This window comes from Xiphophorus couchianus, chromosome 23 (assembly GCF_001444195.1).
Source record: "Xiphophorus couchianus chromosome 23, X_couchianus-1.0, whole genome shotgun sequence".
NCBI classification, from domain to species: Eukaryota; Metazoa; Chordata; class Actinopteri; order Cyprinodontiformes; family Poeciliidae; genus Xiphophorus; species Xiphophorus couchianus.
Genome location: NC_040250.1, coordinates 1,867,539 through 1,891,303, shown reverse-complemented (window position 1 = coordinate 1,891,303; position 23,765 = coordinate 1,867,539). Strand labels below are relative to the sequence as shown.

Genomic DNA, 23,765 nt, shown 5'->3' with positions numbered 1-23,765 from the left:
TAATGAGTGAAAGACAATAACAACATGCAAGTAACAGCGTTCATATAGACATTTTTTCTAACTAAGTTTTAGTTAAATACACAGTAGTATTATAGGACAAATGCTTTACATTTAAACAGTGTTATAACAAATCCAGCTTCGGTCTGATGAAGCTGGATGTATCAGTTCAGTCTGTTCACATTTGGATTTACTTAGCTCTCTATCCAGAAGATAGTAAGAGACCTTTTGGCAGCATCAAATGCAGTTTCTCAACTTCATGCATCAGAGCAGAGATTCACCAACCTCCTTAAACCTTTTATAATAATAAAACAGAAAAATTTGAAGTAGATACAAACTAAATCCAGATCACTAATCACTATTATCAGTCAGACTGACAGGCCAAATCTAGGCTGTTCATGTAATTGAAATCCATTGTTTATCAGTGATAATCCTGTATCTGGTGATAATCCGTTGTGCAGATATGACTGAGTGACATGCAGATATATACCAACATGCCTCCCTCATTGTTACTTCTTAGAACAAACACAATGTATTAATAATGACAGAGCAGCTGTCATTATTGTTTGTTGAAAATAGGAGACAAATGCCAAATCATGTATTTGACTGGAACATTTAAATGTGCTATTTGAATGTGAAAGTACTGTTCTTTTCAATCTAACCATGCAAATATTTCTAAAAGCCTGCTTCACCAATCTCTTCATACCAGGGTAGTTCAACTTTCCATCCAGATTCATTTGGACTTGGCCTAACTGTCACATTTACAGATGTGTTGTCCAATCCAGGTAGGACTCAATCACTCACCTTCTGTTGGGTTAAATTTTAATTTCAATTTATTTCAGATTTACAGCCACACTTCTTCAGCTGATGGCGACTCCTTGGCAGAGGTGTCATCCATTAGACCTTCCATGTCTTTCCACCCTTTGGCCATCCCGGTCAGCAGGACTCTGTGTTTCTGGTTAGCACATTGTTCACAGATTGCTTGATATGAGGCATATATAGTTAGATGCCAGAATTATTCATATCAGGCAGGTCTGAGCATATTTTATTTATGTATCAGATATGGCAGCCTTCTTAAAAAAATGGTTAATTTGCTGTTTCAAAATTGTCATACCTAAGAATTATCCAAGTGCCAAATTTGTTGCTTGTACCAGTTTGAAAAATTCCTCGAAAACATTACGATTTCTCCTGCACTCTTCTAAGACTCACCTGAATCAATCAGGTGTGTGAAGCACATCCAAATACCACTGCCAGAAACACCTGGAAAAGGAATCATGTAAGAAAAGTCTTTATATTCCTCTGCTTGCTTTCTGTTTGAAAAAGGATGAATTTTAGAATTTTGTTATTGGCCAGTAAAGCATTGAATGATCTCTGTCCTGAAAAGGTTTAAGGCGGCATGGTATCTCTGAGCTGCTTGACAGATATGGGCCATGTAGACCCCACAAGTCATGACAGACCTGCCAACTTGGTGTTTGCAGAAAGTGAGAACATGAGGAGGCAGCATTTTGTTTCTGTTCTTGACCTCTGGAAACAACACACTGAAAACCTGAGATGCACTTTGAAGTATCTTGTGTTCTGTGAACTTGTCTGCCCTTGGCTTGCTTTGTCCAGCTCCAGTTTCAGCTTTGTGACACACTTTCCAAAATTATGGTTATTTTTCTAAAAAGTTATTAAAGATTTGTTATTTTTTCAGATTTCTGTTGCTTAAAAAATTCTCTATAAGATTATAATTGAGAGACAAACAGTTCAAGGAGATAATGAGTGGACTCCTATCCACTTTTCATACAGCACATCTATTTGAAAGAAGATGCAGCTTGAGAGGCTGAAATACCAAAGTGCAATGCTACTATACATGCTCTTGGCTAGCATTTGCTTGGAGCAAAACCAAAGGCTCTCACCCTGAGGAAACGGTGTTGAGTTGTCGGGGCAACTCAACACCCCGAGAATCCGAGTTAGGATCCTTAGCCTAACAAAAGCTAAGGGCTAACATAGCGTTGGGCTAACCATACCACTGTTTTCTCAAGCCTGCCTAAAACAGTTGCTATAGCCATTCTTCCATTCATTTCCCTGTTCTGGTGTCATTCTGGTTTCAACTAGCCCTTAAGACTATGTGGGGGCTCGTCCAGGATTGGAACATATACCCTTCAATAGACTAGAAAATGCATAAATTCAATTAATGGTAAACATTTTTTTTTCTTTTTCTGGATCAGGCCATCAGTTAATACTGTGATCAGCTCAATGAATACAACCGATATCCTCAATTTTAGCAGAAATGGTACCTCATCAATTAATTTGCTTACTTGGGAAAGCCACTCCCCTCTGAACACAAATTCTGCCGGATGATGTTTTTGGTCACAGCTCATCACCAGAAAGGCCTGGAGAGCTGGAATTTGTTTCTATGGCCTAGTTCACACATGGCCAGGCCTTTTTAAAACCACATAGTGGAGATATTCGTTTCTATAAAATAATCGCGTCCACACTTAATCGGTTTAAGAAAAGTGTTCAACCACACAAACACTCTGAATTATTCCATTCAGCATTGTATTAAACATGCTAACCCCATAGGAACTAGGTAAAACCTGTCAGGGAATCACAATCCTTCAAAACAACCCCAAGTTCCTGTTAAGAATTAAACATGACACCATTTGTCTGGACAGAGCGGTTGAATTACTTTTAAATACTGTATTAGAATATAATGTTAATATAAAACAAGTCTCTGTTGACTGGGAATCATGTAAAAGCAAATACGCAGATGCATGTGGAGATTGAACGGCATTCAGCCTCAATTGGGAGGGATGGCTGGTGTAAAACAGCTGACCTCAAAATATTAAATTATAAAATAACAAGTAAAAACTCTATGATATAACTAATGTAAAAATCAGCCCCTCTCTGACAGCAGCCATCTTTCCTTCACTGCATGGTCAAACAATAGCAATGACCACATGTGTAGATGTGACCACATGTTGTTGTAGATTGTCGTGCGTTTTTCTTTAAATTTCCGGTTTCTAATATCCACACAAAAAGCAAAAAATGAGAGATTGCCAATCTTCAATTTGGCTGGATGTTTTATGATTAATAATTTTTAGTGAGGTTACATGTGGATAAAAGGCCAAATCACATAGAAATCTATTTGGTTTGTCAGATAGCTGGCTACGTGTGGAGGAAGTCTAAATCAAAACAGAAACTCCCCTCTGTTTTTTTAATGTCTTAACAAGAAAAACTGGACAGACTGCATTTAAACTCATTTGTTTTACTTTCAGCACCAACAAACGGGTTATGTACGCGTGACGCCATGATGGCACAGAAAAGAAAACACCACAAGCATGTCACATTTTTGCACACTTCCTTCATACATTGGGTTTTTCAGCAACAATTGTTTTCTGACATTGATATAGTGCAAATGCACAATAGCACAACAGACACCATTAAGGATACATACCTTTTTTCAATACAGCAGATTTTTGACAATTTGCATGATGTTTTTTTGTTTGTTTTCTTGCTAAACATAAGTATGTTTGTACTCCAGCTAAGGTATCAGTGTCCAACAGATTAGTATTCCTCACTGGTAGGAACCCTGTAATACAGACAAGGCTCCGGAAATCAGTGCATCTGAAAAGTTGAGACCAGAGATGAAGCAGGACACGGTCAGCATCTCATCCAAACCCAGCCTGGCTTCAGTCCATGAGGCCAGCTTCAATCCGTCTTTCCTACTGGTTTGTATTCATTGGCAACTGTTGTGGAAGCAAATCAGCCACACTGTAAACTGGAGCAGATGTTAAACATTTCTACTGTATCTTGATATGCACATTATATTAACAACGGGTTCGCCCCTCACCACATCGCTTCACATCAACTGCTAAAACTTCAGCTTCATTTGCTCACCGGCGTCTCGAACCTTTTCGTTCTCAGATTAAAGCGAAACAACAAACACAGACAAGAAACAGACAAAAACTCTGATGGTTCACATTAACGATGAGGCCATCGATCATTACGAGTACCTTTTTATTTGGTCGATAATAAATAAAACATATTCTAACGAATTTGATGGTTTTACTATTGTAAAAGTTAAGAATGAGCTTGTTTTTGTTGTTATATTTAAGGATTTTAAAAGTGAATTCATAGGGGAACATTTTAGAGTTCAGGTGAATGACTCATGATGGCTTCTGATCATGGTGGTGCTACTTCCTCCGTATCCCACAAGGGAGACATTACCTCCTTTTTAGGTCTTCAATAAGTTGTAAACCTGAAGCACAAACACCAATCATTTCATGACCCCCCTCTCCCCCCTACCTCCCACACCAACCCATCAATAATCCCAGCAACCCCAGACTCCATGACACATTTCTCTCATCCCATTCCAATCCTGTCTCACACCACTGGTCCCTGCGCTTCCCTTTTATTCTTTTATTAAATTATCTCCCTGCATCCCAAGCTTTTGGCATTCCTCTCTACTCGTTCTTCTTGACTTCAGTCTTGGCCGATGAGTTGGACTTGCCGATGTAGGTTTCAAAAAAGAACTGGACAAAAAGCACAAAGTAGCTGAGGTACATCAGAGAGGACCACACAATGTTCTGCATGTGGGATGGACACTCCTGGCCCTGCTGCATCCAGGAGTACACCAGGTAGTTGACCACGCATCCCATCAGCATCTGGGTGATCTGGGTCAGAGTGATGAACATGGCGAACTTGCGCGAAACCTTGAAGCCAGCTGCCCGCAGCGCGTAGTAGGAATACATGACGGCGTGGACCAAGTAGTTCATGGTCATGAACCAACCGCCGCCCGCCACCATGTCCTTGTAGGAGTACCAGGAGTAGAGCAGCACGGTGATGTGGTGGTACCAGTGGAGGAAAATGAGCTTCTGCTTCCTCAAGACGATGAAGAGAGTGTCACCTGAAGAGAGACGGGATTATCAATCATTTTCAGAAATGCAGAACATTCAGAATGAGATACAATGTGCTCAAAGGGTGAGAGGTGGGGCACGCCCTGGACAGGTCGCCAGTGCTTCACAGGAGTTTTGGTGCTTCTGCTTTCCAGGTAAAAACTGAACAAAGTTGAGTGATCAAAAAGTTTAATATCTGTGATTAGCTTTGATTTTTCTCATCATATGATTTATAACTTCAATAACAGAAATGAAGAAGTCCTTAATCTTTAAGTTCAACAAGTGAAGTTATGTTGGCAGATTCATTTCAGGTACACCACAACCAAAAACAGAAGGGATTAGCTACTGTAGTTGGTTCAGCTCTGGAATTGGATCAAAAAACTTTCTCATCCAATCTAAGACAAATCCTCTCATCTTTAACTTTAACATTCATGTAAAATTACATTATAATTCAATTTGCTATTCAGAACCGCAGAATACTTAACTACTGCAACCTCAACCGCTGCATGTCTCCCATCAGTCAGACAACATCAGACATGTCTCGACTCACCCAGTTCAGGAGCCTTGCTGAGGACGAAGGCGTAAGCCCAGAATTTGCTGACTGGCCCGTTGTAGAAACTCTGGTCGCAAACTGACTGTTTCAGCCCTTTGCTCATCAGGATGAACATCATGTAGCTCCCAGTGCGGATGGCACCAAAGATACTGGGACAACAGAAACGATGAAGAGTGAACAAATCAGGTAAATGAAGCTCTGCCTCCTCTATAAGGGTTTATACATAAGCATAATAACTGGTTTTAAACTTTCATGTTACTGTGAAGTCGATAGAAGTAGCTGTTCAGTTTCTACTTTACACATCAAGTGCTGTCACCGCCTGCACCTATGATTATGAAAATTTTAAAAACATGAAGCAGAGAATAATTATGAAGTGTTTTAAATTCTTGTCACTTTTAATAGGACCACATTTGTAAAGTGAATCGGTGTATTGTGTCCTTACTATTACATAGTGTTGATCTGTTGCTTAAATCAGCTGGAATGTGATGTGACCAAACACTGTAGATACTTTAGCCAGTCATTGTCTGCGCTTCAACCTCTCACCTGAACACAGCGAGCGTGAGAGACCACAGGACCAGGGGTTTCCGCAGCTCAAACTTTTCCCTTTGCTTCATGACATGACGCCCTCCCAGGATGCAGGCAGCGTAGAGCGCAGAGAACAGGAACGACTTCTTCCTGTCAGCATAAACAACAGACATCGCTGAAGAAAGCTCTTATCGTCCCAAAGCACTGTTAATCAGAGGCTCGTGTTTGGACTTAATGTTCACTGAAACTAAAGGAAAAGTAAAGAAGGTAAAAATGAAGAGCAGCTATTCATCTTTGATGCTGACTATAATGCATTTAATAATTTTCATAGTTTGTTCATAAGCAGCAGTTTACACTAAAATAACAGAACACAAAAGACACAAACTACATCTAGATTGGCTATCATCAAAGTCTGTGAAAAACATTTTGACCAAAAACAAAAGTTTGGCTCGGCACGGCCAAGATTTTGGCTGCTGTAATGAATTCATTCAAGCATTTTGATTGGTTTAAGTGTAAAGCCACTATTTCGCTTTTTCAACCCCGAGGTCAATGTCAATGTCTAATTCAAATGTATTTATATCGCACTTTAACAACAGGCTTAAAACTGCATCAAAGTGCTGTACAAAAATTATAATAAAAGAAGTTGAGAAAAAGAAAAATAATACAAGAAAAAAATATTTGTATAATGTTAAAATAATAAGAGTAATAATAAGTAAAGAAAAAACACTCTGGAAAGGTATAGCAGAGTAGGAGACCGAGAAGGCCTGATCTCCTTTTCTCTTAAGATGAGTTTGAGGAACATTCAGTAGCAGCTGATTATTTGATCTTAAAGTTCTGGACACAGAATGAAGTTTCAAAAGATCCTGAAGACATGCTGTATGAATCAGAAATAACTTAAAATAAATCTGACTTCCCATCATAGCCGTATCCAACATTTTGAAATTGGCGTCCGTCTCTTTAAGAACCTCCTACTTTTCCAACACTCCACCTTCAGTACATCATGACAACAATGTGTTTCCATAATGATGTTTGCCACCGTTCTTAGGAGGGCTGCACTGAGAAATAGTTTGTATTTTAAGCTCAGTTCCACCAGGTGTTTGCTAATTGCTGCTGCCGCTAGTCTGGAGGAGCTGAGTGGGGAAGTGATGCTCTGTGGGGTAGAAGCTTTAAGACTGCAGCTCCAGAGATCAGCTGTGTGGGAATAGGTGGCACATTGTGGGAGTGTTAAAACACCTTTGAATGGTTGTATAAGAAATTCAAGGTTTCTTCAAACATGCTTTAAAAGAATCAAAGCAATACACATCATTATAACATGGTGTAAAGCTAAAAGAATTATGACAATTCCCTGACTTTTGTTCTGTGTTGAATAAAATACAGTTGACCCATAATACTGCTGAAGAGAGACACACGTTGTCGTCTGACAGTGACAGAGACACTCCCACACCTGCCTACGATTATTACAGTCTGAGTCCAGCTGCAGGTGTAACTGAATGCTGTCAGGCTGCAGCAGTTGCTGCGGAGATCAGAGCTGCTCCACATGAAGAGGAAAGTCTTCTGTTCTGTTGACTGGATACAGAAAAAACGGAGCGTTCTCCAGCACTCAGCAAATCCCACGGCACAGGTGGGCTGAGTGGACAGACTGGATCCTGAGAGGAACGAAGAAAATGCCAACCAGATCAGCCCTGTCCTAAAATAACATTAGTTTAAAGCAGGGGAGCTAAAAACATTGGATCTGAAGGCTTCATGTCCCTGATGTTGTAGTTAATTATTTTGGATAATTTTCCTTAATCCTTCAAAATATAGCGGAAATATTTTATTTTTTAAGGAAGCTGAGATCCTTCAATGTGTGCAGCAAGATGTTGGAGACCTTCTATCACAGTGTTGTTGCCGGTGCCATCTTCTTTGCTGCTGTGTTTTGGGGAAGCAACATCAGAGCCGGCGACTCTAATAGACTAGACAAAATCATCAGGAAAGCTGGCTCTGTACTGGGACTAAGGCTGGAGTCCCTGGAAACTGTGGTGGAGAGGAGGACACTGAAGAAGGTTCTGTCTATTATGGACAATAAACAGCACCCTCTCCACAACATAGTGGACAGACAGCGGAGCACCTTCTCACATAGGCTGCTCCAGCTCCGCTGTCGTAGGGACAGATACAGGAAATCCTTCCTGCCACATGCCATCTCACTGTACAATAAAAGCTAAATCATTGTTCTGCACTAATCAGTCCAATTTTGCACAACTGCACTGTGGCACACTTGCTGTACATATATTTACATATACATATCTGCATTTTTTTAATCTTGCAAGGACTGCTCTTAAGTTGCTTTTTATATTAACAGCATTTTATATTTTTACAATTTATAGCATTTTATATTTTATTTTATCTACAACTACTACTCAGTGGTAGTTGTTATTGTGTCTTGTCTCTATGCTGTAACTGCAAAGTAATTTCCCTGCTGGGATGAATAAAGTACTTCTTTTCTATTCTATTCTATTCTATTCTATTCTATTCTATTCTATTATTGTGTTACTGAGGAATTATGCTTTTCAAAAACAGCATTTTCAAATTAAAATAATATAAGTAACTCTAAATGTTTCACATTTTTATTTCAACTAAACTGTACAATAGAGAAGAAAAACAAAGTAAAAAAGTATGGAAAAGTTATTTTTAATGTCTTTTTTAATATGACACATATTATGACAAATATTACTTGATTTCTAGAGTATATCGGATGCATAAAGGATATTACAGTAATGGCTTCCACATGATCTCACTCTGAAAAATGTGAACCAATAATTTGACTTTATTTATTGAGTGACAATAAAATCCCTTTTTAAGAAATAATTATTAACAAAATCACATTCTGACTGCAAAAAATGTCTTAATTAATAATCCATGACTTCCTGTTTCCCTGAAGTATGAATATGACGTGACACGAAGGATCATTTCGTATCATATGGAAGCTATATGAGAGCAATCATCTTCCTCAGTAAAAAAACATTAGATTTTCTCTATTTACTTAAATCCGACCACATGTTCAGTCAGAGGAATAATTTTAAAAATAATCAACTAGAACTGGGACAAACAAGGCTCGAGGAATCAGGTTTACAGGAGGAAGGTAAAAAAAAGCTAAATGTTTGAGAACTACAGGAAGGTTTCCATAGCAACAATTTATTTTAAGGCATTTGTACTCAAAGTGCCCTGTGAAATCGACTACAGACCAGACTCAACCCATTTTCAGCTCGAGAGTCTCTGGCTGGTGACCAGTCAATTTGTATTGCAAAAATCCAATCATTCTTTGGTCAGTGAACACACCAACCACCACTCTTTTAGTGTGGATGTTGTTGCCATGCCTACGGTTAACTCAGGCTGTGAGAAAGAGCAAGACTTCAGCAGATAACAGGAAGGTTGAGTTGCCTTGTTCGAGAATTCTTCCAACTCTTTTTAATCTTGGAATCTGCTGGATTTGTAAATATTAGTATGTAAATAAAGATTTAAGGATCTTCTTTATCTAGAATGATGCAGAGGTGTCAGTGTTTCTATCTGATGCTAAAGACAAAGTACTGTACATTTTACATTCTTGATGTAATCTGATAATCCTGATAAAAATAATTATTCACTGCTAAAAGCGGGAATTTTTTTAAGTGCTCACATTATATTGTGATTGTTAAATAAAATTTAGTATTGGTAGCAGCAGGTTGTTGTTTTACAAACCCTGGAGATCAAAAATGAGCTAGAAAATTTGGATTGGTTCATTTCTGTTTTGGGCTCAACTTAAAAACAGAAATGAACCGATCTATTAATAATTACAGTGCTATAATGTAAGGTTTGATAAATAAATGACAGAAGAAAATGGTTTGTACAAAAATAATCAACTGATCAAACTATTTAAGAAATGTGTAAACCAATAAACCAGAGAGAATGATTTGATGTAATCATCCTTCAAAGCAACCTACAGATCTGCAGCACGAGACACATTTAACATGTTAAACAACTGATTCTGTCTTGAAGATCAACCAACAGCACCAGGTTTTGTCAGATCTGCACGTCTTTTGAAGGCAGTAAGACATCGCTCTGTTAGTTTAACAACTAAGATACTTCCAGGAGCGTTTCTGCTGGAAAGCCATAAACTCATGAGCTGCTTCTGTAGAGCAGAGGACAAAGCAACACGGTCGATGTCAAAAGAAGCTGCTTTCACAGAATGACAACAGGACTGCAGAATGACATCACTGTTCCTCAACCAACCACACAGGGAGGGGGCAGAACAGATCAGAACACAAGACAGTGGCCTACATACTGTCTGAAGCTGCAGATACAGCAGAGGAGGAACAAGCTTTGTATTCTCCTGCAGGGAAATGCCATTCAAGGCCAAAGGTCAAAGGTAACAGTGGCTATGTAGCCTCAGCTTTAAGTCTTGAGTACACTGAGTTTCCTTCTAGTCAGATCCTGAGCACGCACACACATAGTTTGAATGCATGTGTGACAGATCCCGTTTAGCATCAGAGATGGAGCTTTCATTTCTGTTGTCAAAGAAATAAAAAATCCTCAAAGGTAGAAAAATACTGGAACAGAAAGAATTTCTCCTTCAGGTTATTATAATAAAATCAGCAAATGGCACATAAATATATATTTATTAACTCTAGAGCACAGGCCAACAGTGTAACAAAACAGAAATTTAAAGGAAATTTGGATTGGAATGAAAATTTCATCAGTCTTTTTTCTAAAGCCCTTCTCATCCACATTCAGTGATGCAAAGTCCAAAAATAAATGGCAGAAACAGAGAAAATGTTGGTTAAAAGGACTGAGGACATTTTCTGCTGGAAAGCCAATGATGATTATAAATGATGACATAATAGAAGAGAGAGATGATCAAATTCAAGAAGCATTAATTTAGAAATTCTAATTCCACAAATGAATAAACAATATAAATAGTAAGCAAAACAAATAATAATATTGAGAATTTAAAATCTTATTTCCAAAAATGCTAATAGCTAATAAAGAGCGTGGCGCTTGGAGCAAGACGGTTCCAGGCGGTTGTAGGACATTAATGCCTCATAATGGACAGTTTCTTTCTATAGATTTATCACAAGTCCTTCTGGACTTTATGGAGCAGCAGGTCACATGCAGAGACAGACATCTTGTATTGATGTGAGCGCGCTCTAACCTTTATCAACACTAGTGCAGCTGAATGTTAGAGTAACAGTAGAAATCCTTTGGAGGAAGCCTATAGTGAAGTGTTGCAGAAATCCGATCTGCAGGTGATAGTGTGTGAAGGTGTGTGTGCGTGAGTTTGAATGCGTGTGTGAATGGCTTGAATGACTGACTAGATAAAGCCCCATTTAGCACCGAGACAGTTTTGCATCAAACTCTGTTGATGTTCCTCGGGTCATAATATAATTAGATTCAATTTAACTTAATCTAATACCGGGTTGTTCAAACTGCGGTCTAGGGTCTGATTTTGTGCAGCCCCCAACTTCAGATTAAGAATGATACAAATTTGGACCGCTAGCAGAAGCGGCTGATCCAGATCAAGACTTCTTATTTTTCATTAGAGCAAAATTATTACAGACAAATAAAATCTTGTTGCAATAACTGCACAATAAACAGGACCACGACTATCCACAGTTCTACTCAGAAATTAATTAATCTATTAAACTTGGATAAATACAGCACTGACCCAGATCATGTTCTTAGTGCTGAAAACATTTATCTGCATTTTGTTCCAGTTGAGCCCAAAAGAATTTACAAACTGGAAACTTTTCTTTAATAAAGCAAAAACCTATCATACATTTTGGATGATTTAAAGATCCCTTTTCTACAAAACCTCCAACTACTTTGTTTTATTAAAACACTGCATGCTTAATTTATTGCTGAGCAGGTATAAAATTCACTGGAGAATTTTGACCCAAAAGACAAAAGTTTGGACGCCCCTGATCTAAAGAGTTCATTCTCATGGTTCGGACTTCATTGTAGGTTTACCTTCAGTTTTGTCTTGACTGAGCTGAGGAGAATATGTTAGTATCAATGACTTTAAATCTAAAATACTTGTTATTAGATTTTGAACATCTGATCACCACCTTTGCTGTCTTGCTTTCCAATGTTAATACAAGCCACAGTATTTGATATTCAGGCTCTACTGAGGTATATTTAGAAGACAGATTTTATAAAAAGGAAAAAAATCAACCTAAAGGCAAAGTCAAAGCTGACAAGCTGGTAGAGACGGTTGGGCAAGAGAAGGTGCTGCTGCTGCTGCCTTCTGGCTAAAGCCCTGAAGCAACAGCAGCTCTCAGGAATCTACAGATTTTTTTCTTCACAAACCTTACCTGAATAACCACCTTCATCACTTATCTATGGATCTAGTTTTTCTGGGTTATGAAGTTCATTCGTTTTTCTTAGATGATGTCATGTCTTTTTATATGCTCTAATGCTGGGAAAAAAAACTCTTCACCAGAGGTGTTTAGTGTCCCAAAATAAGTTTGAACATCGATCAGCTGGCAGTGAGAAGTTTGTTCCTCCTGCTCTCAGGTCCCAGCTGTGCAGAAGGTGACAAATATCGCACCAGTACGCAGCTTTTCCTGCAAATGCTCCGTCACATCTCAGTAAACTAAGATGAGCGTCTAACACAGCCGGTCACGATGCGAATGCAGCGTCTGAAAATAACTGATCAAAAACAGGTGTCGATTTTTCGTTTCACTTCAAACATCCAGGATATTTTTCTATATTACATTTTTTTTCCTCTTTTAGAGCCATACAAACCAATATTTATAGCTATTATGCATATTTCTATTGCCTAACAACTCTAAGGATCACATCACTGACATTACTTCTCACAATCTTGCACTGCATCATCATCACAGTCACATGACCAACCCGCTCTCTAGAAAAACAAACAGAAACGAGACGGAAATAAACCTCAGCTTTTAACATAAACCAAGTTTTACTTATTGAATTGACATGTAAAAAAAAAAAACTGACATCAGCAGATACCGAAGCTAACGCAGACATTTCACTTATCCATAGACTCAGAAGGTTTAAAGAGATTTCCTGTTGTCTTCTTGTAGACAAATATTTTTTGTCTCAAGATTAGAAAATAACTGGAACCTTGAAATTAAAGTGACAGCACAAACAGGGAATGAACAGCCAGACTACCACTGCTGTTGTTTGTGAACATAAAGTTAATCTGGTAAGAAAACACTTTCTTGAACAAAGGGTTTTACGTTTGAAAAATCTTCATGTTTATATAAAGAAATGTTTTACAGCTAGTGTTTCATTATTCTCCTACTTTTGTCATATCTGTTAGCTCAGCTTCAACATACAAAAAGACTCATTTTAACACAAATATTAAAATCAAAGACAAGCATTGCAAGCAGGACTTCTGTTTAAATGCTGACTACCTGGGTAAATATGTGCATTGGAGGGTTGTGGGAATAAGCTTGAATCGGCGGTTCTTCAAAGTAGCTGGGGGCAGCACAAGTGAAAAACAACGCAGTCAGAGCTCTTTGGGAGGGATCAGCATGGAGGACTAACAGAATCAGCAGAGGGCTGAATTATTAGAAGAAACTAAAATTGCACTTTTCAAGCACAAATCATGTAATCTGCACTTTAGAGGTCATAAATCATGGCAGAAATAACTGGCATGCAAGACAATGTAGGATTGTTATCAGGGATTCTGCATAGTTATTACAGTATTGACAAATCTAAACATTACACATGCTGTAACTCTTGCAGTTTATGATGAGAAACATAAATTGTTTCTCATCCCCCACTGACAGCGTCGTTTAAAGCTGCTGGGTAATTTGGATGTGTATTAGCTGGAGTTATGATGTAATTCTGTTTTCAGCCTGAGGATGAGGCTGCATGGCCGTCATGGTGAGCAGACTCAACACAGCGTCGCTTATGGATGTGCCACGGCGTGCAAAAAGTATGTCAATTCAGGTCAGTTCCACAGATCCATGGAACTGAAACCTGGTTTTAAAATCAGTCACTCAACAGAAAACATAGAGAGGCAGCTCAGAAAAACCTGTTATCCTGCATTCATTTACAGTTATGTCCACAAACCCTGGCCGCTTCATAATGGATCTTTAAGTTGCCATGTCTGCATCCTGCTACAACACAGCTGCCACCTATAATCTTGTCATTGCCATGCTTCCTGAATAAATACACACAAACTTCACCACTCTCTCTCTCTTTACTTAAATCAAAGCATTTCTTCTCCAGCCTAATAAAAAGTGACAGCAGAGTGCAGCGATACTTCAGGCAGACCTTCATTCCTGAGACACTTCTCTATTTCTGACGCCAACGACAGTAATGATGATGATGATGAAGAGAGCAGTGGACCTGAAGCCGAGCCTGCGGTGGATTCTGGGTTAGCAAGGTCGACACTCATCAGTATCACCGCGTGTCGCTCCAGTAACACAAAACCGTAGAAACAACAGCGCTAAGCTGCAAGTTTAACACCAGAACAAACATCTAAACCTCGGGTGGAGCAGCCAGAGATTCATGTTTACAAATGGCCTAGTCAAAGTCTAGACATCACTACAACTGAGAATCTGTAGTAACACTTGAAACTGATGTTTACAGACGTTTTCCATCTAATATGGAAGAACCTGAGCAAAGATTCACTCTGCAGATGTTTACAGCTGGTGGAGACAAACAGTGTGACTGCAACAAAAGGTGGTTCTATATTCTGCTTGCACTGACGCAAGCAGAATAGAAAAGCATGCCACACTTTTCAGATTTTAACAAAAAAAAGAAAAGGACTGAAGACCAGGTATCATTTTACTTCCTGATCAAAAAAATGCAGTGCATTATGTATGTTTATCACATAAATAAACTGAAATGTCTAAATGTGTTCTTGGGAAAGAGGTGCGAATATATTTAACTTGCACTCCTTTGTTTCCACCAAGGCCACTTGGTGGAAACTAAAAAGTCTATACAGTCCAAAAATATTGAAACATATAACATGAGAAGTGCTAATTTCATGAAAACATGAATGAATGTTTTCTGAAAAACACTTAACAGGTCAAGGCCAGTCTGGAAAACTCACACGGCTCGACTCTTCTTCATGAAAGAGTAATGTGAAACTCAGAGGAAAGACAGCTATCTCCTGAACCATCTAGTCCCAGAAACCTGACCCCCCACAAAGAACACACACCCCCAAAGTGAATCGTCAGAAGGACAGTGTTTAAGAAGTGCTGAACCTGTCCTGATTCTGCCATGTAAACGTTGTTCTGTTCTTCCAGCAGGGAATATGGAAATGTAAATGCAGATCATAACAAAGCTCATTCTTCATCCTCTGATGTATTTTTGGGACTCTTATGTTAGCAGTAAGCAGCGATACAGCCACCAGGGATCCATCTGAAGTTCAAAGACCTGAGAGAAGCAGTCAGCACCATGAGAGGCTTTTCTGAACCCGATTTGAAACAAAGGTTGAAACAACCTGCATGCTAAGGAGGGATGGTGACGTCTGCAGGCTGGAGGAGTGAGTCAGCAGGATGCAGATGTTTGATACACAGCTGGAAAATCAGCCTGTTTCACTGGAGAACTATAAATGTGAAGAAATTCTGCTCCCTCTGGTGCTTTATTATCATGCAAGTTTTATCTCTGATATCAAAAACATGCTGTTATTTTTGTGCTTATCATTACTGTAACATGGAATGCTAAAGCTGCTGTATGCTGCAAAGTAAAGCAATCTAACATCACTTTGTTCCATTAAGCCATATGCAGAAAGTAAAGATTTTCATCCCAATTTCAGCATGTTCTCATAAAGATTAGCAACACATCTTTCTCTTTATTTTAAAGGGAAATGCCATCACCTGTGAGTACTGTTACAGTTAAAAGACACCTGAGCAGCTGACATGAAGCGCCTACAGAGTCCTATAATAAACAATGACATGTGAAGCAGACGTAAAAAGAACCCTAAGTAAAGAGACAGAGCAACGTTTGGTGAACTGATGAAAGAGAGATTATTCTACGATGATCTAAAGTTTCTCAGACGACCCCAAACACTGAAACCAGGCCACAGAACCCTTTAAAGGTTCTTCACACACATGTGGAAGACTTGGTTCTGCTGCAGTTCTCTTTCACACTCCACTGTCAAACGATCCAGAAGCTTTTTATAAACAGGTTCCCCTCTTGGCCTGCACCAAGAACCACTGAAGGAAATGACACAAAAACCTCTGAAGAAGAAAAAGCACACAACTTCCTTCTTCACAACATATAAACATCGGAGTGGCATCAGATTTTAACGGTCATAGGATTTCTCTTTTGTTTTTGGTAAAAGACCTAAAGCCATTTTTCTCCCATTTGTTCTGATTGTGTTTACCCAGAATGCTCTGCGCCGTAGTCCATTTCCTGCTTTTGGAGCGATTTCTGGTCCGCTTGGCGTTCACATATGCATCAAACCACACCAGGATTCACTTCAATCAAAGCCCGATAGAGGTTTGTAGATGGACCGGAGTTCGGTCTTTTGGTCTGGATCAGAGTTTGATTCCACATTCACACATCTCCAAATGAACCGGACTTTCTAAACAAATGGACTGGAGTTGAATTAAAGCGAAAATCAACCTCAAGCAGAGTGGTGTATGTTATGAAGATGTTTCCTACACTACGTACGTATATAGGATCATACAAAATATATTTTATTTTTCCAAAATTCTACTTTTTTCATTCTAAGCAAGAGAAGTTTGTGGGGTGACATCAAACATCCTGCAAAACCGAGCAAACCAGAGAAACTGGGTCATGGGCCGTTCACCTGCTCAGGTGCTGGAAGTTGGTCGACTCTAAGCAACACAGACAGTTCAGGAATTCACAGGAAAACGTACAACAATCTTCAAGCACTTTTCTGTTTATAGAGTAAATGTTTGAGTTTGTAAAAAAAATATTTATGAACAGCCTGATATTAATTTTTTCTCCCTTTCTGTGGAGTCAGAAAATGAATTTCTTTCGGCGTTTTGGTTTGGAATAACACCAGCAGTGCTCTCAATGCATTTGCATACATGGAAATAAAAGCTATGAGGGATGTTTGATCTTTACTCACTTTTATAAACACTGCTGGGATTTAAAACACATTTATATGGTTAAAAATTGAAGAATAGAAGACTACCTTTAGTCTTTTACCACTGATGCAAAAATACCTTTAAATTAGAACCAGTTTCTAATTTAAACTGTGATGAAGCAGTTCTCCAGACTGAATAAGGTTTTGTTGTGTGCTGTCCTAACTGATGCATAACAAGTTCTGTTTATGCAATGACTCTGATGACCAAGGTACAATGTGATGCTGGAGCTCCTAAAATAGCAGTGAAACAGCGATAAGAGCAAGTACAAAGAAATGCAAATATTTATGAAGGCTTTTTATAGAGATGTGTAACATCTTATCAGTTTATTCAGTCACTGCACTTACTGATTAGTTTTGATCTAATGACCTGGAGTTCATTAGCAGCATCAGGTTGGAACAAACCTCCATAGCGGCTGCAGCAGGAAGGGGAGTAATGTTAGCGTGGCACGGCGAGGCGACCCATATTTACTCAACCCAGCAGCCTGCTTTACACCGCTGAGCTGTCAGTCTCCATTCAGCCCTGCCTGAGAAACATCTTTAGATTTCTACAAGTTTGATTGCTTTATCTGAAGCATAAAAAAACATACACAATACCAAAATATTTAAGAAAATTTAGGGTCGAGTAGCTTTAATTTTTTTAAATAAACTTATGTATTTGTCAGAGGAACTAGTTCAGCTATACATCAACTATTTGGGGTGATGAGTTTTCTACAGGATATTATATTTCACTTATTGATTGGTTTTGTAACACATTTTAGAGTTTTGAGCTATAACTAAAATAATTACTTTGGCTTTTTTGTTACAGTGTAAAACACTATAATAAAGTTTCAATAGTATAAATAGGTCAAATGTTACATGTCTCAACTGATATTTGTATGTATTTTCTTTCATTTTTGAATTTATGATTAAAAGTTAATTGCTCATTATGAAACAATTATTTACAACATGATATATTAAAAATGAACACATTGCTCTTATTCACAAATTAATGGTGCACCGATAGCAGATTTCTGGTCGATCACCCATGTTTGAAAAAGTCTGACATGCTGATTTCAATAACATTTTGATGTTTAATGAAAGTCTGGATGGATTAAAAAGAAAAAAATTAAAATTTTTCGTTTTTAATCCATCTTGTTTTGAAATCTCAAAACAAGAAGAAATGCAGAATTTCCAGAATGAGACCAGAAACAGAAACAGGATCTTCAGTCCAACTATACAAACAATCAAATCCACAAGGTTGAACAGCTAAACAGGGAAATATACTCATGTTTTTATTTACATATCTAGATCACACCTAAACAGGTTCTGGATATAAATCAGAATTCATTTGAGGGTTGGTTTAGTGTGCTTAATCCATATTAAAATAAATAAAACCACAACGGTAACTTCACGTTCACAAGGAGCAAAATTAGGATCTATTGTGTTAAATGAAACCGTAATCAACTGCTTTGCTGTCTTATTCTTCAACAATACACACCATTACATTTGTCTTCATGAACCTTCATGATATAAAATATGTCACAATCAGTTCCAGTTTACATTGTGAATGTAGCTAATAAGCAATCTCATCTCATTTTTCTGCCCTTGCTGCCTCTGAGGCCATGTGCGCCGACCCGCTCCAGTCTCCTTCCTACTACACAAACGACACAAGGCGTGGGCACAGAGCAGCCGCAACGTGATTGGTTAATGCTCTGTCAGCAGACATCAGAAGATGATTGTGATTGGTCAGCTGTCAGTACCAGGGTATGGACAGCTCCAGCCTGCCTGTCTCTCTCTCTATTTCTCTCACACACACACACCCACACACACATCTAAATGAATAAGGACAGAACTGTCCAAACCAGGGCTTCAGGAGGTCTGGTTAGGTTGAATTTGTTTGAAATGTGGCTGTTTTCTGCAGTCACCTCTGAGTAAGACCAGACAGACTCTAAATGAACAACTTCTCCTCACACATCCTGCCTTCCCAGAAACCCTGCAGCATCTTTAATGAAGCGTACACTCCAACTTTACACACAGCTTGCTTAGTTTTGCTCGAAGTCAGTTCTTTGTTCAACCTGGTTTGGACAAAACTGACCCCCCAGTGAGTCAAAGCAGAGGACGCTTGGCTGGACCTGCACATGACCTACATAAAAACGCACACAGCTGCTCAGCAATATTTGCTTAAAATCAAAAGTGACAGTTGAACATCGGGGCTTATCAATGTTGTAGGTTGTGCAAAAGCCTGGCAGACGTCGCCCTGGGCAAACAATCACTCATCATAGCTTTAGTTTCTGCTAAAATTCATCATCAGGGAAATGAGAAGCACAATAGATTATCTTCTATATGTTAATAACAATGTGTATTTTTTAGAAATAGGCTATTATGTATTTTGTTACATAAAAATTGCATTAATATTAACTCATTATTAATCATTAATAATAACTCATTAGCAGAAGCTGAAAGACTTTGACATTAGGCAGTTAAGTTTTTTAGTAACTGCCATTCTAAAGCAGAGCTGCAACAGGAGTTGGACTTTGTCAGTATGTTGTGTTTTAACACACACACATATATATATACATATTTTGATTGCAAAATATATATTTTAAATCTGAAATGTTGAAATGTAAAAGTGTAAAGTTGGAAAAATTAACAGAAAGTTCCTTCATCCATGTGGGAAAGTTGAGCATTTCTTAGAACTTGAATTATGCTATTTTTAAGAATTGAACAGTTTTTTTCTTACTGTAAAGTCTCTTCCATTTTTTGTTACCTTTACTAAATATGTATCTGAATTCTTCCTGTCAATTTGCTGCTGATGCACAACAAATTCTCCACCGATGGACATTAAAGGATATTTCTTTTCTATTCTATTAGAAAACCAGAAATGGTTTAACCAAATCCTCACATTTCACAATATTCAGCAGCTTATGTTAAATTTAATTTAAATTGTGAAATTGAAGTTCATTGGGCATTAATAGTTTACTATTATGTAAATAGGATCTATTAAGCAAAATTCATATTTTGCGTGATTCTGTACTTCCATTTGGGTTTCATCTGTTTGTAGAAACAGCCCAGAGCTTAAACAAACACCCAGCCGATTATGGAAAATAGGTAAATGATTTTTTGTTTCTAGAAAGTTCAAAAATCTCCTGATTGTTAAGTCACAATTGGTTAGCGCTGCACCGTTACCTGGCAACCTCAACGAGCCAGCCCCTCTCCTAGCAACCCAAGGAGCTCCAGCACAATTTGGTCAGCTGGTCTTATTGCTGTATGAGCTGTACAATGGCTGCTGGAAATGAAAAGTTTTGTTGTTGACTTACCATTCAGAAGTTGCTACATTCTTGTTGGTTGTGCAGGAGGCTCTGCTTCTGCTTTTGAGTCTGTTTGGGTCAGAGGTTGTATAATTGCACATCTGTTTGCAGCCATTTTCTTTAAACATTGTGATGGGGGGCCATGATCAGCAGCAGAGTCTTTGGATATAAAGCTGCTAATTCTGAAAGGAGTTCAAAATGTCTGATCAGACTGAAATCTCATTATCTAAGAATGATTTTGTGCAAAAATGTCATGAACATGTTTAGTGACCTACCCTAAGCATTGTAGGTCATATTTAACTAACCAGACCATATGAGTAATAATATAACACCCACATTTCATCTGAGTACCTCTAACAGGCAGTCCATGTACCACTGGTGGTACACACACCTCAGTTTGAGATACTAAAGCTTTAAGACATTATTTATCTTCTGTTTAATTTGCTTTTTTCGGTTGTGGCCCACAAATCATCCCTTCTTAAACAAACACTTGCATGTTTGTTTAAGAACAAACCCTTCATCCCTTCTTTTTGACCAAGAAGGGATGAGGTTTGCAATAACATGGATGTAAACAATTGTTTTTGCTTTGTTGTTGTGCAGTAAAAGCTTATAAATGTGATGTTTGGTAAGAATCGGACGCCCTGAGGCAGACTGGGGAGTGTGTGGTGTGTCAGCATATGGCCAGGCTTGGCTTAATAAACTACTGGCCCACTGACTGAATGGATGAGGCAGCTGGAGGATGGATGACCTTTACGAAACCATGATGATGATGATGGAGTATAAATGGCAGGACGTCAAGGACAAATCGTCACTGAAAAGGAAGATAAACAGCAGCAGCCGGTTTTCAGCTGTTTTTAGTCTCATTTTCTGAAGGCCTGTGTGATTATTTGCTTCCTTTTCAGTTTATATACTGACAGGGAGCATGATATAACCGCTTTAATCCCAGTGAGCAAAGCTGATGCTGTTACACGGTTCAAATTTAGCAGCAGGTCACCGAGCTGAATCCCCAATCCAACGCCGGTGACAGTAACTGTTAGGCGGGATTAAAAACGAGGCGCTAACGTTAGGGAGGGAGCTAGCCTTACCAGTTCTCCTGCATCCATCGGATGGCTTCCTCCTCGTTGAACTGCCTCTCAAATTCATATTCTTGTAGAGCTAAAACCGACATGGCTCTCCGTGTTCGGCTTCTGTCAGGTTGTGGAACAAAGCGACGCTCGGACTGGATGCTTTCTGCTGGCTCTGCTCCTGTTCTGTCCTCCTCAGCCCCGGACTCGCATCGCTCACGCCGCTTTCAGCAGCACCTCGGCAGTCCCTCCCCGCTCTCTCCTCCTCCGCCACCGGCTGACGGAGCCAACACCCTCTTCCTGAAGGAATGAGGTCTACGGGTCCTAGCGCCGTCACTCACATGCTGCTATCAGTACAATTCAACTTTTCAACGGTGTTGTTTCGGTTGTCAAAGGCCCGAGGCATAAGCAAACCCAGCTGCTTCTGAGGGTCCGCCAGGCTCCCCTGAAATAACTCAACTCCTCCCGTAGACTATCAGTCTAACAAGTTCAGCTTCATAATAGTCAAAATCATTAAGCTACAGACTGTTCAGTATTCTCAGATTTTTCCTAACAGCATATCCAAAATTTCCAAACAAAATGCAGCTTGGGAAGCTGAAATGGTGGGCGCACTATTACTGTTAAGGCACAGTCAACGGGCGTTGAGCCGTTACCTAGCAACCCAAGAGGAGTTCCAGCACCTTTGGTCAGGTGGTTTTATGTATGCGTTGTACAATTACTGCTGGAAAAGAAGAAGGAAAGGACAAGTGTTTTGTTGATGACCTGCCATCCAGAAAAGATTCTGTAAAATGTTCAGACAGTTGAATAACTGAGTTTCTGTTTGCAGTCATTTCACGTTGGGGTGTAAACATTGAGTTGGGAGGCGCGGTGGTAAAAACGAGATCCAATACACTTTCTAAAGACAAAATACTGTTGCGGTCATCGTGTTTAGGCTACAATTATTTAATTCTCATTGGTCAAGGTTAGTTTGCACAGCTTTTTATTTCCCCTCAGTAAATTAAATCATAGTCTGGGAAGAGCAGTTTGTATTTATTATGCTTATCTTTGCCTGACATTAAAATGTGTTCAGTTTAATAAATTATAAATTATTAATGATATCTCACTTCTCTTTTTTTCTGCTTTGTTTGCTCAGTTCAATGTTAAAAATGTTGACTAGATAAGAAAAAGTCAAGCTGAAATAAAAGTGCTGCCGTTTAACCAATATCTAACCCTGATTTTCCCTCAGGTTCAACTTGTAGCTATTATCTTATGATTTAAGAGTCCATTTTTATTTTATTAGAGGGAGTTATCCTCTATCATAATTAATTACACAGCAAGAAGGTTGCTGATTTGAATCCTCCCTGTGTGAATTTGCATGTTGCTATTTGCATGTGTTCTGCAGGAACCTTGTTTTCTTCCCAGAGGACAAACTACATGTTAACTGCTAATTTTAAACATTTTAGAGTTAGTGTATAGGTGATTTTGATTGGTTCCTTTGTTTTGGTCCTGAGATAAAATGGTGATGGTGTCATGGGTGTACCTAGCCAATAAAAACTCACACCCTGCCATTCACCCACTCACACACTGATGGTAAACTACAATGTTTTGCTGCTCTGCGGTATAGAAGCATTGGTTCATGTTCACTTATCATGTCTGTTCATAACTCAATATAATCTGACAAGTCTTTGAAATGATGTAATTTATAATCACAGCTACAGTGAAATGTGATTATATCAGTTTGTACTGAAGTAGCAGGGAAGAAAGGGGTAACCATGAAACCTGTCTCAGAAACATATGAACCAAAAAAATTACCATATAAAGAAATGAACAAAAAGACCAAAATGTTCAGACATGTGAGTCTCAACATGTGGAGAAAAGTTCTAAGACTAACCTGACTGAGCCATCAGGAATTGTTGAGCATAAACCTTATTGTCAATCTGCAGTTTTCACAAACTAAATAGGACAAGTGCATTCTGGACTCCCAGTTCTATGATCTGAGGCAGAAGTGTTTGAACTAATCTATTTCAGTGTATGTTTCCAAGACAAATTTCTCCTATGGGAGACTAATAAAATTATCTTATCTTATCTTATAATATCTATCATAAATTAGTTACTCTGGATATTTTCACAATCACTGTGAGAGGTGAATTGCTTTTGCATGAAAGAAGAATCAGAAGTTGTCTATATACTTCTCAGGAAATTAGATTGATTGAGAATGAGCACTAAGATTAAAACCTGATGATAAAAACATTCTGCATTAATGTAATAAACAGTTGCATTTATTCTACTCACATATGAATACCAGTAAGACGGGAAGGAGAGGAGAAATAAAAAAGATTCAGAACAATTTTTTTGTCACTGGAACCTCCACAATAGATAGAATTTAATGTGTTACTTTGATCCGTGTCCAACATTTTATTAAGG

General features: G+C 38.6%; 1 protein-coding gene across 2 annotated transcripts; it reads right to left on the bottom strand.

Annotated features, from left to right (window-relative positions):
* Positions 1-3,227: 3,227 nt before the first annotated feature.
* Positions 3,228-22,001, bottom strand: elovl6 (ELOVL fatty acid elongase 6). 2 transcript variants are annotated; one of them, XM_028009371.1, is made up of 4 exons: positions 21,384-22,001; positions 5,974-6,105; positions 5,428-5,579; positions 3,228-4,888 (listed from the first exon to the last, which is right to left on the bottom strand). In XM_028009371.1, the coding sequence occupies exons 1-4, from the start codon at positions 21,464-21,466 to the stop codon at positions 4,446-4,448; spliced, it is 810 nt and encodes a 269-aa protein (XP_027865172.1). In that variant the 5' UTR covers positions 21,467-22,001; the 3' UTR covers positions 3,228-4,445. The 2 variants fall into 2 exon arrangements, with proteins under 2 accessions (XP_027865172.1, XP_027865173.1); XM_028009372.1 differs by lacking the exon at positions 21,384-22,001 and adding an exon at positions 17,357-17,379.
* Positions 22,002-23,765: the final 1,764 nt, after the last annotated feature.